Here is a 14,042-nt window from a genome sequence, read left to right as displayed (position 1 = left end):
ACCAGGATGAGATGAGAAAAATAAGGACATATGCTGACTTTTTCACAATGCTAAATTTATTCCGTTGAAAGGAATGCCTTATATTCTGAGATTATATCCGTCCTTTTTTTAGTCCAAAAACACTTCTTTTATGAGACAACAGTGAATATGGATGATAATTGACATTATTTATGTGCTTCCTTGGCAACTTAGAAATTGATCACTCTAGGTTCAGCTCCCCTTTTCATTTTGGTATGGCACTGATTCGTGAAACCCAAATATCTGTTCATCTCCTACCTAGAAAAGGACTCAATGGTGAACGGTGACCAACCTTTTTGGAGCAAATCTCCATTAATTAACATACCCTTCAAGGAGAAGACTTAACAGAATCTTACTTTTCCTTCTTAATAGTGTTCTCCATAAAAATGTTCTGCAGGGATATCAAATTAGTCATAACAACTACTGTTCAGTGCTTAATGAAACACTTCTTCATAACCTCTGACAACTTGACAGGAGTGAATTTAATAATAGCAATAAATACAGATGGGACTACATAAATCAAGGAAGTCCTGATGCAAAACTCTTGGTGTGTGAGGTGGCATCTCTGCTTGCTCATCTGAAATGAACCAAGAAATCAATTATAATGACGATCATGGCAATAAGAAAAAAAAAATCAAAACAAAATTCACGCTCTTGGAAAGAACACCTTTGCTCTTTTTACCCACTGCTTACTTCTCTGAGGCTGGAGCCAACAGACTAAAGGAAGCTCCACAGAGAAGGCAGTGTTCAGAATGAGGGCTGGGGCTACAGACCCCATTGTGAAGGAGAAAGGAGAAGGCAACGTGGCTCCCCACCCCACCCCACCCCCCGGGGTAAGCCCTCTCAGCCATTTACGAATGTGGCAATACAATGCAGGCAATTTAGCATTTAGCCCAAAACTTCCTAAGTGGAGAGCAGGCTTAAGACCAACGATAGTGGGACGCCTGGGTGGTTCAGTCAGTTGAGCGTCTGCCTTTGGCTCAGGTCATGATCCCAGGGTCCTTGCTCCGCAGGGAGTCTCCTTCTCCCTCTGCCTGCCACTCCCCCCTGCTTGTGCGCACTCTCTCTCTCTCTGACAAATAAGTAAATAAAACCTTAAAAAAAAAAAACCAACGGTAGTATCCTCAGTCCTAGGCAAACTTCCAACCTAGCCTCACCTGTCTTCCTCTAAAGTGGAGGCAGATTCTCCACCACCCTCCATTCTTGTCTGAACCTCTTCACCTCCCAGCACCTCCCACCTCAGGAGGAGTTTGCCCAGTATGACACACACCACAGCTACCCATCTGCTTCTGGGAAATCACTGGCCCCAGCCCGGAGTACTTACAAAGCTGTGTCTCTTTGAGGATCTTCATCCTTTCTGCACAGCTAAAAGCAAACACAAGGGCAATGAGTTTGCCTGCTTTTCTAAGGCTGTAGATAAACATTTTGAATGCACCAATGTGGCTCAAGGGATAGGAAACCCAAATGTCTGTTAATCTCCTACCGAGAAAAATACTCATCGATACAGAGGTGGCTGGAAATACAGACACTTCTGCGCTGGTATCTGTCTTTGGCCATATTAATTATTTCTATTGAACCTACAGAGATGTAATTCTTAAATCAAAATGCTTCCAGGATTCTTAGGTAGTTGAATATTTCTTTTTACTTTCCTTTTCTTTCTTTCTTCCTTTTTTTTCCCCAGGCAAAAATTTGCTTTGGGTTGGCACCAGGGGGTGGGTGAATTTCTTCTTGGGAGACGTTGTTGCCCTGAATCATCCCCAGGTACCATATGTTTCAAGAAGATGCCTCTTGCTGCATAACTAACAAGCCTAGACCATACTGGCCTTTTCTTAGAGGCTTCCTGCCACATTTGCCTCCCTTTGGCACTGGAATAACCGGTGAAGCCAAATGCATGGCATCAACAGAGGCACATACACTCTGCACCAAGCTAACCACCAAGGCGAGCCATTCAGCAGTTCAAACTCCAGCCCACGGCTACCAGGGCCTGGGGCTGTACTCACAAGGTGAGCAGCAAGGGCCACTTTTTTTTCATGCAGATCTCTGAACCCATAGCAGATGTTTCTCTGTATATTTATTTATTGTCCCGAAGGTACCATAGCAACAATAAAGGGCAATTTAAAAGGAAGAAAAATCAGCCCCCAATCCCCTACTCCTAACACCACAGCTATTTTCACCCAGGTTTTGTCCCGATGCCTTCCCAGTCTTTGTTAAAGGGGTACTCATAGTATTTGTATGATCTTTATTTCTTTGAGCAACTTCCATTTTAGATCTTTAGAGAGACCAGAGTGTCCAAGTGTGGTTCCCAACTCCAGAGTCACTTAGACAGCCAGTTCTCTGCCTGTATTTAGGTGACTTTTTACCTAAATAGCTTAGAATACTTAGATACCTTCATTATTCTTTTTCTTCTAGCAATCAGGCCAAAGCACAGCGTCAGAAAGACCACAACACATGCAGCAATAATGGGTTCTATTGGTAGAGCCACAGTTCTATCTGTTGGAAATGCAAACACAAGGAGCAAGAGCTGACATTTATACGAGTCTCGTTTATATACTTCTACTAGATCATTCTCTTAATTAAAGCCTCCAAACAACCCAAGAAGGTAGGAATTATTCCCTCATTTTACAGGTGAGGAACCACTGATCCAAAGTCACAGAACGAGTAACTAGCAGAGATAGGCTTTGGATCCATTCCTTTGTGGAAGGATAATTTATTGTAATATGAATAACTCTCCCAAAGCAGGTAGTCAGACCATTTTGTGCTTTCTTCATCCAAAATTTTTGCCACACAGAAAGCAGAAATAGGCTGAAATCAATGTTTTTTTTTCTGCACTTTGAAAAGCCCCAAAGATATTCGGAGGTATCTCCAAGGGAGAAAAAAGAGGAAGGACTTAAAGGCAAGAAGAGAAAAATTAGGGGTGTGTGGCTGGCTCAATCGGAAGAGCATGCAACTCTCGATCTCAGGGTTGTGAGTTTGAGCCCCATGTTGGGTATAGAGACTGCTTAAAAATAAAATCTTAAAAAAAAAAAAAAAAGAAGAGAAAAGTGGAAGAGCCTGCTGGACTAAGGGGAGAGAGGCCTCTGGCCCGAGGAGTAGCACTGTGATAGTGCCCCAAGCAGGTGACAAGACATTATACAAGGTGGCTGCATGGTCCCCCTAGGGAAGCAGGACAAAGCACCAGCCTTCCCAACCTTGGCAAAGATGTTCATACCTTTCTAAATGACATGGAAGAACAAGGTCTACTTCTAATTTGGGCTAGAAAGAGATCAGCAGGGGTGCCTGGGTGGCTCAGTCGTTTTAAGCGTCTGCCTTCGGCTCAGGTCATGATCTCAGGGCCCTGGGATCGAGCCCCGCATCGGGCTCCCTGCTCTGTGGGGAGCCTGGTTCTCCCACTCCCACTCCCCCTGCTTGTGTTCCCTCTCTTGCTGTGTCTCTCTTTCTCTCAAATAAATAAATAAAATCTTTAAAAATATATATATAGGTTCCAAAATATGAAAATAAAGTGGCAAAATTAATAAATGTTCAAACATCTATAAAATGTAACTTTGTGTCAACTGTAACCCAACTGTTACATAATAATAATAATATTTAAACTTTAAGAACCAAATTAATAACTTATTTATAATAAAGTCCAAAATGTATGCAAGTTACAAACATCCTTTCAAAATTTTTACAGCAAAGAAGTATACTTAATGTGCTTCATTTTATTTTATTTTATTTTATTTTTTTTTAAAGATTTTATTTATTTATTTGAGAGAGAGAGCAAGCACATGAGAGGGGGGAGGGTCAGAGGGAGAAGCAGACTCCCTGCCGAGCAGGGAGCCCGATGTGGGACTCGATCCAGGGACTCCAGGATCATGACCTGAGCCGAAGGCAGTCGCTTAACCAACTGAGCCACCCAGGCGCCCAATGTGCTTCATTTTAATGTTTGATATGATATGGGATGAAACTTTTTTAAAAAACATTTTATTTGTTTATTCATGAGAGACAGAGAGAGAGAGGCAGAGGCAGAGGGAGAAGCAGACTCCCCGCCGAGCAGGGAGCCCGATGCGGGACTCGATCCCAGGACTCTGGGATCATGACCTGAGCCGAAGGCAGTCGCTTAACCAAATGAACCACCCAGGCGCCCGGGATGAAACTTTCAAAAGTAAGAGTGCTTAATTAAGATCAACAAAGACATTTAAATGACCCAGTCTAAGCCCCTGAATTCAGCCTAGAAAAGGGGCAGGGCTCCAATCTTGGATAAGATAATATTTAAGGAATTTATAGGAAATAAAAAGTGTGCTGCATCTCTCCTGCTGTCCTATTTTACTCTCTTATTTGTAACCAGACTTGGTTATTTTTTCCCCTCCGTATTTATTAGGCAAGATAATCCCAACACACAGGCTACACTCTTGTGTGCTCAAGATCCACGCTTTCACTTCTAGCTTTGCATGGCCTCATTTAGAAACTACCCTGCTGAGGGGTGAAGCCGGGAGAGGCTCACGGCAAACATATTTAGCCTGAGCACCAGCAGCAGAGCACTTAATGCTGTGAAGGCAGCCCACAGCCAAGGAAATAACAGAGCAGGAAGAAATCAGAAAAACAAGCTGGTTTGGAAGAGCTCCACCCAAAACAGGATCCCGGCCACCTAAAAGCCAAGTTGCCAAGCTAGCATTCTGCTTGCCACACGAGTTGTATGTTTTATTTTGTCTTTTTTCTGGCACAGAGCACTCGTGATTCCTTCTTAACCAACAGGGATGATATAATTCCCTAATCTCTGCGCATAATTTTCACAGCCGATTGGAATGGTGTGGCTGGAGGTCCCATGCTTCGGAGAGGAGGTGAATAGGCACGGCTTCGATAGGGTGCCTCCTCCACCACTTCTAGATCCCATGAGTACTTGGGTTATTTGTGGGTTTGGTTTTGAAAGCAAGCAGCCCCGGGCGCCTGGGTGGCTCAGTCATTAAGCGTCTGCCTTCGGAGTCCCAGGATCAAGTCTCACATCGGGCTCCCTGCTCGGCGGGGAGTCTGCTTCTCCCTCTCCCACTCCCCCTGCTTGTGTTCCTGCTCTCACTATCTCTCTCTGTCAAATAAATAAAATAAAATAAAATAAAAAGAAAGCAAGCAGCCCCTGGGCATACCGTCACTGCTCTGTAGGACAAGTTACTGAACACGCCAGTAATCACAGTAATGGACCTTCAACTGGGTTGGTATCCCAGACCTCTCCTCGAGGGGGAGGAAATAAGCCCTGTGGTCACATCATCCAACACTTCTGGCAGGGCTTCCTGGCTTCCCAGGAACTAGCAAGAAAGGCAATGTGTGGGCACAGGGAAGCAAATGATGAAGTGAATAATGTTCTAACAAGAAATAGGAGCCTCAGCTTGTTTGGCTGTTCTTAGAATATTGGCCTCGGACCAGGTAATGTGTGCATGAGCATTTTCTGCATCTGCTACCCCAGGTATCTTGCCTTTCTCTTTTTCTTTCTTTCTTTTTTTTTTTTCAGAAAACTTAAATTTTATTTCAACGGATCCACATTATCCAATTAGAAAGAGAAGGGACTTATTAAAATGTACCCAAACTAAGGCTTTCCAACCAGAACATTAACTTAGCTTGCCCAAGTTTGCAGATGACATGATCTGATATGTCTCTCAACTTCATAAATGCAGTTTTAACATGAAAGCAAACTTCAAAGATTTTTTTAGTATGTTTTTCCTGTATATTCAGCAGCTAAGATTGACAATTAAGGGTCTTTTTTTTTTTTAAGATTTTATTTATTTTTATTTGACAGAGACAGAGACAGCGAGAGCAGGAACACAAGCAGGGGGAGTGGGAGAGGGAGAAGCAGGCTTCCCGCGGAGCGGGGAGCCCGATGCGGGACTCGATCCCAGGACCCCGGGATCATGACCTGAGCCGAAGGCAGTCGCTTAACCAACTGAGCCACCCAGGCGCCCGACAATTAAGGGTCTTAATAAATGGTTGTTTCAAATTAAAGAGATGTCATCTAAGAAAACTATGTTAACCAAACTTTCGGAATCTGTTATCAGAAAGGAAGTTATTTTTGAACTTGGATTCAGTTAATAGCAGCAAAGAATGATTGACAGGTATGATTGCTGCCAATTTCCATCTCATACTGTCCTGCTTCAACATCCAAAAATTTCCAGGGCTTGGGCATTGTCTACAGAAGCCCTCAAGACTCAACATCCTCTACAGGTCTTTTCTGCCGTGCTTAGATGGTGGCTTTCTTTATCCTGCTACCAAGATCATTCCTATTCCAGGTATCACAGTTGTGTTCTTAAAAATTTTTTTTTGTGCTGCTCACCTCAAGGTCAGTTTTTGCCACAATCACCCGTGGTAAGTGGAGGTGTGGAAATATTGGTCTGCATTCCATTCATTCCCTGACCTCATTTCTTTCTACTGTCTTCCTTGCTTTCTCTGCTCAGGTCCCCATTCTCTTCTTGTATGAATGAGAAGTATGAGGGAAGAACACTTGGAACTTCGTTTGTTCCCTGTTATTTACTGCAGGGATGAAAAATCTGGGTAGGTGGAGCATGAAGCCAAGAGAAAGACCTTTTGCACCATCTACCCCCTCTCTCACTACTGCTTAGCCTATAGATTACAATTTCAGAGTTAGGAATGATTTAAGAGACTCATTTTCTTATCTATCTTTCTTTCTCTCTGTGTTTCTGACTTCTTTTTCTGTTTGTCATTAGGGCTGTAAACTCAGAAGTCCAGCTCCTATGAACCTTGTTGCCCAAGAGGATTCATGAAAGGTACTCCTCCCTAAAAGCCACCCGGAATTGTCTTCTACCCCTTGGTTCTAAAAAGGACCTTTGCCCAAAAAGCGGTGTTTTTTTTTTTGTTTTGTTTTGTTTTGTTTTTATATGGAATGGGATCCTAAATGGAAGAATTGAAATTCCTTGGATAGGGATGACTCTCCAAAGAAAATCATAGCCACTAATCATAACTGTCATCATCATTTGTTGCCACAGAAATATTTAGGAAAACCTATTCTGACCTTTTGCTTACTATTACTTAAGAAGAGAGTTACCTTTGACGATGAGATGAAAGTCCTTGGTCTCCACTTGCAGAGATGAATTGGCAACACAGCTGTAGGTTCCATTGTCAGATTTCTTGACTTTGGTGATTGACAGTTGAAGAGACTCACTTGTCTGATGGACTTGGTAAGTTTTCTCTAAATTCAGGATGTTGCTGTTTCTGTACCACATCATTTGAGCCTGGGGGTTGGATTTCACACTGCAAACCAACTTCACATCACTGCCTTCCTCAACTGCTTGGAAGTCATCTCCACTTAGAATAGGGGGGACTGCAAGACTCAAGCATTTAGGTTGAATTAGCTGATAAGCAGTAGTTTACTGTCAACGTTCAAGATCTTCCTTCAGTCTATCTCATGTAGTCATCCATTCATTTGACAAAAATTTATTGAGTATCTACTATGCCAAGCACTGGACTAGGACTCAGGGATCCAATGGTAAATAACATATATCCAGTTCTAAACCTCATAGAACTTCTATGTGGTAGAGAAGATGAACCGTGAAACAAACGTATATAATAACGAATCTGGGGCGCCTGGGTGGATCAGTCATTTAAGTGACCGACTCTTGGTTTCGGCTCAGGTCGTGATCTCATGGGTCGTGGGATCAAACCCCACATCTGGCTCTACACTCAGGGAGGAGCTTCTGCTTGAAGATTCTCTCCCTCTGCCCCTCCCCCACTTGCAGGTATGAGCACTCTCTCTCTCTCAAATAAATAAATCTTTAAAAAAATAATGGGGGGCACCTGGGTGGCTCAGTTGGTTAAGTGTCTACCTTTGGCTCAGGTCATGATTGCAGGGTCCTGGGATTGAGTCCCACATGGGGCTCCTTATGCAGTGGGGAGTCTGCTTCTCCCTCTCCCTCTGCCTCTCCCCCTGCTTGTACTCTCTCTCTCTTAAATAAATACATAAATAAATAAATAAATAAATAAATAAATAAATAAATAAAATCTTAAAAAGAGAAATCAGAAGCAACTATATGAAAAAAGAAATAATTAAAAATAATAAATAATAATGAGTCGGGGTGCCTGGGTGGCTCAGTCAGTTAAGCGTCTGCCTTCGGCTCAGGTCGTGATCCCAGGGTCTTGGGATCGAGCCCCACATCGGGCTCCCTGCTCGGCGGGGAGTCTGCTTCTCCCTCTGCCTGCCGCTCCCCCTGCTTGGGCTCTCTCTTTCTGTCAAATAAATAAAATCTTTTTAAAAAATTTTAAGAATAAATAAAATAATGCATCTGTATCAAGTAGAAGATTTATAACACTACATAAGAGCATAAGCCTTGAGTCTTTGCTCTCTAAAACCAATCTGCACTAATATGTTGGAGAAAACAGTATAATAGGAAGAAAGCAGGAATTGCAGCTGTCCCTAATTCCATCTACACCACTTACTGTGACCTTGAGAAAGTTACTTAACTGCTAAGTAACCGCTCAATTTCCTCATCTAAAAAGTGGGATGATACCTTTCCCTGCTGTAGACATTAAATAAGATAACGCCTGTATAGCATTTACCACGGTGCTAGTTACTATCATTGTGGTGGTGGCGGCCATGGTGGTTTTGAGGTGTCCTTACATCCTCTATTTTTGCATGTTACCGAACCACATTTGCCCTGGCCATATCTACTTGCATTTCCTCACTGATCCTCTAGAAATAATGTCCTCCTCCCAGAAGGTGTTCCAATCATGGCAACTCTGACATCGATGGAAGGTATGACCTTCTGAGTCTCCCTCATCCCTCTGTGTGAGCAAGTCCTTACTCCCTCCCTGATAAGGGCAGTCGTAGAGACATAGATACTTGAACACATTTATCTTCACCAAATAATTCCAACTCACCCCCACCTGGGCTTTCCAACATGTAGGAGGAGAAATGGCTGAGCTGACTCTTTTTCTTCTCCATGCCCCTTGCGTTTTAAGGTCAAGGTGCAGAAGTGTAATAAAGTGCTTGAAAAGTGGGCAGTAGGAAAGAGATAGAGGTGGAGAAGAGGAAAAAAGGAGCTTGTATAATCTGCACACTGAATAATTAGACCCTGAGTAGGCTGTGCTATTAATAACTCAGAAAAGTGACATTTTGTTGCTCTTTGGAATGAGCTTGAAATTCTGTATCCATATCCAACGAGGATGTTATATGGTATTCAGATATGTAGGAAGCTGCGAGAATAGATAACATAATTACCATATATACCATAGGGCTTGTGGACATGTCCTATTAGTTGTTACTTTTTATTTAACTATTTAAAGTTAATTGTGAAGCTGTGAAGCCTGTCAGCTATACATAAATATTCCCTTTTGCAAAAATTAGTACATTTCGGGTAAAGTTAAGATCCTCTTTGACTCCATCTTGTTCACTTCCCGGCTCCCCAAAGATGCTCACTGCTATGAGTTTGATGTAAATCCTTGCAGATCTTTTTTTAAAAAAACCAGTTTTTTATATACATATAATGTACCAATAGGAAATACATTGTATTGTTTTAAGAGGCTTATATAAAAGACTCTATTCTCTCAATAGCTTGCATGTTTTTGAGAGATATATCCACATTGAACCACAGAGATCTAGCTCATTGTTTTAGAGTGATACCATGTAATATAGGACTTTTTAATCATTTTACTTGATGGGCATTCTTTTCTTCCTTCCTTCCTTCCTTCCTTCCTTCTCTTCTTCTTCTTCTTCTTTTAGAGAGAGAGTGTGTGTGTGGGTGTAGGGCCAGAGGGAGAGGGAGAGAGAGAATCTTAAGCAGGCTCCAGACCCATCACAGAACTCCACAGGGCTCGTTGGGGTGGGGGTGGGGTTCAATCTCACAACCCTGAGATCATGACCTGAGCCAAAATCAAGAGTCAGTCACTTAACCAACTGAGCCACCCAGGCACCCCTAGCCAAACCAATTTTAAAAAGGCAAATAACCCAATAGAGAAATGGGTAAAGGACATGAGCAGGCATTTCGCAGAAAAGAAACATGAACAGCCAATACATTTATGAAAGGGTGGACACCCTCATTCTTAATTTAGAAAATGAAAATAAAATTCCACATCAGGCCGGCAAATTCTTAGAGTTTGAGGATACTCAGTGCGCATGAGGGTGTAAGGAAATAGGCACCCTCGTGCATTGTTGTGGGAGCATAAATAGGGCAATGAGGCAACACCAAGCAAATGTGAAAATGCACACACTCTTTAGTCCCAGGTTTCAAGTACCAGTTAATATGGTGCAGACAACACAGACTAGCAGTTTCTTCCCCCTCACTCACAAATGACATTCAGCACCACCGAGACGGACACCGACTGGTCGCTCTGCAGCTTGCAGGTAAAGGTGACTCCGTTGTCATTTTCACTGATGGAAGAGACACAGACAGAGCTGGAGTTGATTTTGTTTCCAGATTTCAAGTCCACTGTCCCCTCTTCTCGGTACCAGAGAAGTTCTTCCTCCCTGGTGTGGTTTTGAACAGCACATTTCAGAGATTCTTGGGAGCCAAGCCAAGTGTCCAGAATATAGTTCTCAGTTCTATCATTCACAGTTAAAACAGAACCTGGGAGGGCAGGAAGAAACTATTAACCTAAAGTGAATGATCTAAATGGTATAATCAGGAGATAGGTTAAACAAATCACATTACACAAGTGCAATGAACTACTCTGTAATAATTAAAAATAGTCATATTGATCTATATGATTTTACAAGGGAAAAGTTCCATAATGTAACTAAAAGAAGCAAAATGTTAAAATGATGGTTACCAGATTTTGCTACACATTGGACTCACCTGGGGATCTTTAAAAACACTGATGCTTGCTCCCACCCCCAGACATTCTGATTAATTGATATGAGTGCAATCTGGGCATTGCATTTGCAAAAAGCCTTCAGGCGATTCTAATGTGTAGTGAAGTTTGAGAACTACTACGCACAGAATTACCCCATTTACACACAAACACACACACGCACACACACATGCACGCACACATGCATTTAAGAGGAAAAGTCTTGGGGAAAATCTCAGTGTGTACACTGAATAGGGTTGATAAAAAATAGAGAAAAAAATAGAGAAGTGCTTTCCAGACTTAAACTGTTTACTTCAAGGGGTTGAAAGTAGCAAAGGAAGGGGGTGGAATTGGGGAAATACAAACGAAAAAGGACAATAGCAAAATTAAAAAATACTTAAGACACATTAGGTGAATAGGCAGAATGTAAATTACATCTCTAGTAATTACTGTAAGTATATAAAAATTGAATATGCAATTGAGTATGGACAAAAGCTGATTTGAAAAGATTTCTGATTAGGTGATGGGATTGTGGAAAATTTGGTCTTGCATTTCTGATGTTTGAACAATAATTGATGTTTAAACAGCTGTGGTTTGTAGCATAGATGAGTTGTTGTAGAGTAGATGATTAGAATATATAGCAGTTGGTCTTCATCTCTGATTTTCAGAAATCCATTCACTGTAACATACCTGAATTTCAGTTCTTACTTCCCTGGTTCAGAAGCAAGTAACAGAAGCTAAAATTGCCTTTAGCTGCCACAGACTTGCCCCCGACATAACATTTGTTAATATAGTCTGTAAACATATGAACTTTTCCTTTAAAATGCATAAACTAGGGGCGCCTAGGTGGCTCAGTCATTAAGCGTCTGCCTTCGGCTCAGGTCATGATCTCAGGATCCTGGGATCAAGTCCTGTGTGGGGCTCCCTGCTCAGCGGGGAGTCTGCTTCTCCCTCTCCCACTCCCCCTGCTTGTGTTCCCTCTCTCGCTGTGTCTCTCTGTCAAATAAATAAATAAAATCTTTAAAAAAATTTTAAAAAATGCATTAACTACTGGTGAAAACAATGTGATTGCTGCCTAGTATTTTTTTAGAAATCTGGAAGAACATATAACAAAATGTTGTTGAGTGGTTATCTCTGGATGATGGAATTTAGTTTTCTTTATTCTTTTTTTTTATTAAATATTTTATTTATTTTGGGAGGGGGAACAGAGGGAGAGAGAGAGAGAAGACGCTCACACGTGAGCAGGGTAGGGAAGGGCAGAGAGAGAGGGAGAGAGGGAATCCTGAGCAGACTTCCCGATGAGCCTGAGCCTGACACAGGCTGATCCCACAAAATCAAGAGGCAGACGCTCAACTGACTGAGCCCACAGGCACGCCTTCTTTATCCTTTTATATATTTACTAATTTTGTTTTTTTACAAGGACTATGTATTACTTTTAAAATTGGGGTTTGTGGGGTAGGGGATCTACTTCCAGGTTGGGGGAGAGAACAAATGCAGGCAAGATTTTCCTGTAACTGGTATGCTCACATAAACAGAAGAGCTTATTTTGGATGTCATTACTAATGAAATGCATTAAAATGTAGAAAAACTCCGGCTGTGCTCTGGAGAGAATAGAATATTTACTCTGTCTTATAATATCAGAACCATAAAAATATTTTTCCATTTAATGTCTTATCATGTTGTCTGACTCCTCTACTCTGAGCCATACCAACTGTGTATTTGGAGATTTGGATTTTGGATTTTCCCAATGCCCACGGATCGTGTTTTAATCGGAAATGTTTATTTACAAAGAGACCAAAGGAATATCAACTTACTTGTCACCTCACAGGGCGGAAACAAAATCACTAAGAGAAGAAATCTGCACATTCTCATTAGGCCACTGATGTTCCACGCCATCTTTAACAAATTTACATCTGATCTGCTGGGGGAGAAAGGGTGTAGTTGGTTCTGTACTTTGGTCTGTACTGAGTTTATGAACCGTCCTCTTGTCTATTATGCATTTAAAATAAAATCCCAGATGAGTCATCCCAACTGTAACAGTACTTTTCCTAGTTTTTAATTAAACAGTCTTGTTCTGATTATTGAGTTCAAAGTACTTTTAGTATTAAGGATTTTTTTTTTTAAGGCAAGAAAAAGAAAACCACAAGGAAATAGGCTATAAGATATAGGGAAGCTATAAGGCAGCCCTGGGGAAAGTGGAGCCAGTCTTCCCTGGAGAAATTGATAGAATGTCATTTTAACAGAAAGAGAGAAGAAACTTGCTTCATTCACAGACAGTCTCTACTGAGCTGCAATAATTCTGATTTTGAAAGCCTCTCCTGGGCAATTTTTGTAAAAGTTGCTCTCTGCTAAAGAGAGTTTTTGAGACTGTTCCAAATTCCACAGACTCAAACGGTTCATACCCTAGAAGAGACTCAACTGCAACATGGTCTCTGGTCTGAAATCATGTTAATCTCTCTGCTTTCCCCCCATCCCACCACCACCCTCCCCCTTGGAATACACATTCTGCTTAACCCAGTATAGATGAAAAATAATGGATAATAAAGTCCTCCTTTTTCTTCCTTCTATGCTTTTGCTGCTGCTATCCCTCTCCCTAGATTCTTTCCATTTTATCTGGAAAAAACATGTATGTATCACCTCCTTTCAAGAGTACCACATGAATACAGTAGAAACACATGTTGAATGCTTTCTATGCAACAGGCACTGTGCTAAACACTCTACATATTTCTTTCAGTCTCAGTGAAGTCCCTAACAACCCTCTTGAGGTCATTTCTAAAGGTTTGGAGAGATTATATAATTTGCCCAAGATCCTGGAGACAGGAAATGTCAGGGCTAGGATTCGAACTCTGGACTCCCAAGGCCAGACTCTTAAGCACCCTACGGCATAGACTGATATTCTCCTCCTTTAAGAAGCTGCCATTAATCCCTTCTGAGCCCTCTCCACAGACATTAGGGACTTGAAGTTTTGTCCCCTTAATACAAATATTAACCTTCAAGAGCTGGAATTTAATTCAAATATTAACCTGCCTAGGACTTCTGTAGGCAGGCTCTGCTCCTCCCCATCCCAGGCCGGTCCTGACAGGAGCAAGCTTCATTCCTGCCAGACTCACCCTTTCTGACTGGCAACCCTATGTCAATATTTCAATAAGATACATTTAGTACTAACATCAATTCTTCTGGGAAGCCTCGGTGGCTCAGTTGGTTAAGCATCTGCCTTCGGCTCAGGTCATGATCTCAGGGTCCTGGGATCGAGCCCCGTG

The 14,042-nt window shown here is 41.9% G+C and overlaps 1 protein-coding gene across 1 annotated transcript; it reads right to left on the bottom strand.

Moving 5' to 3' along the window:
* Positions 1-442: 442 nt before the first annotated feature.
* TMIGD1 (transmembrane and immunoglobulin domain containing 1) lies at positions 443-12,678 on the bottom strand. Its single transcript, XM_035027337.1, has 6 exons — positions 12,597-12,678; positions 10,281-10,559; positions 7,046-7,321; positions 2,405-2,508; positions 1,343-1,383; positions 443-595 (listed from the first exon to the last, which is right to left on the bottom strand). Exons 1-6 carry the CDS (start codon positions 12,676-12,678, stop codon positions 592-594), a joined length of 786 nt encoding a protein of 261 aa, XP_034883228.1. The 3' UTR covers positions 443-591.
* Between the last annotated feature and the right edge of the window lie 1,364 nt (positions 12,679-14,042).

The sequence above is a fragment of the Mirounga leonina genome, unplaced genomic scaffold (genome assembly GCF_011800145.1).
Source record: "Mirounga leonina isolate KUSES-001 unplaced genomic scaffold, KU_Mleo_1.0 Mir_200, whole genome shotgun sequence".
Taxonomy (NCBI): domain Eukaryota; kingdom Metazoa; phylum Chordata; class Mammalia; order Carnivora; family Phocidae; genus Mirounga; species Mirounga leonina.
The sequence above is the reverse complement of the archived record's forward strand: the minus strand, read 5'-3'. Positions and strand labels throughout refer to the sequence as shown.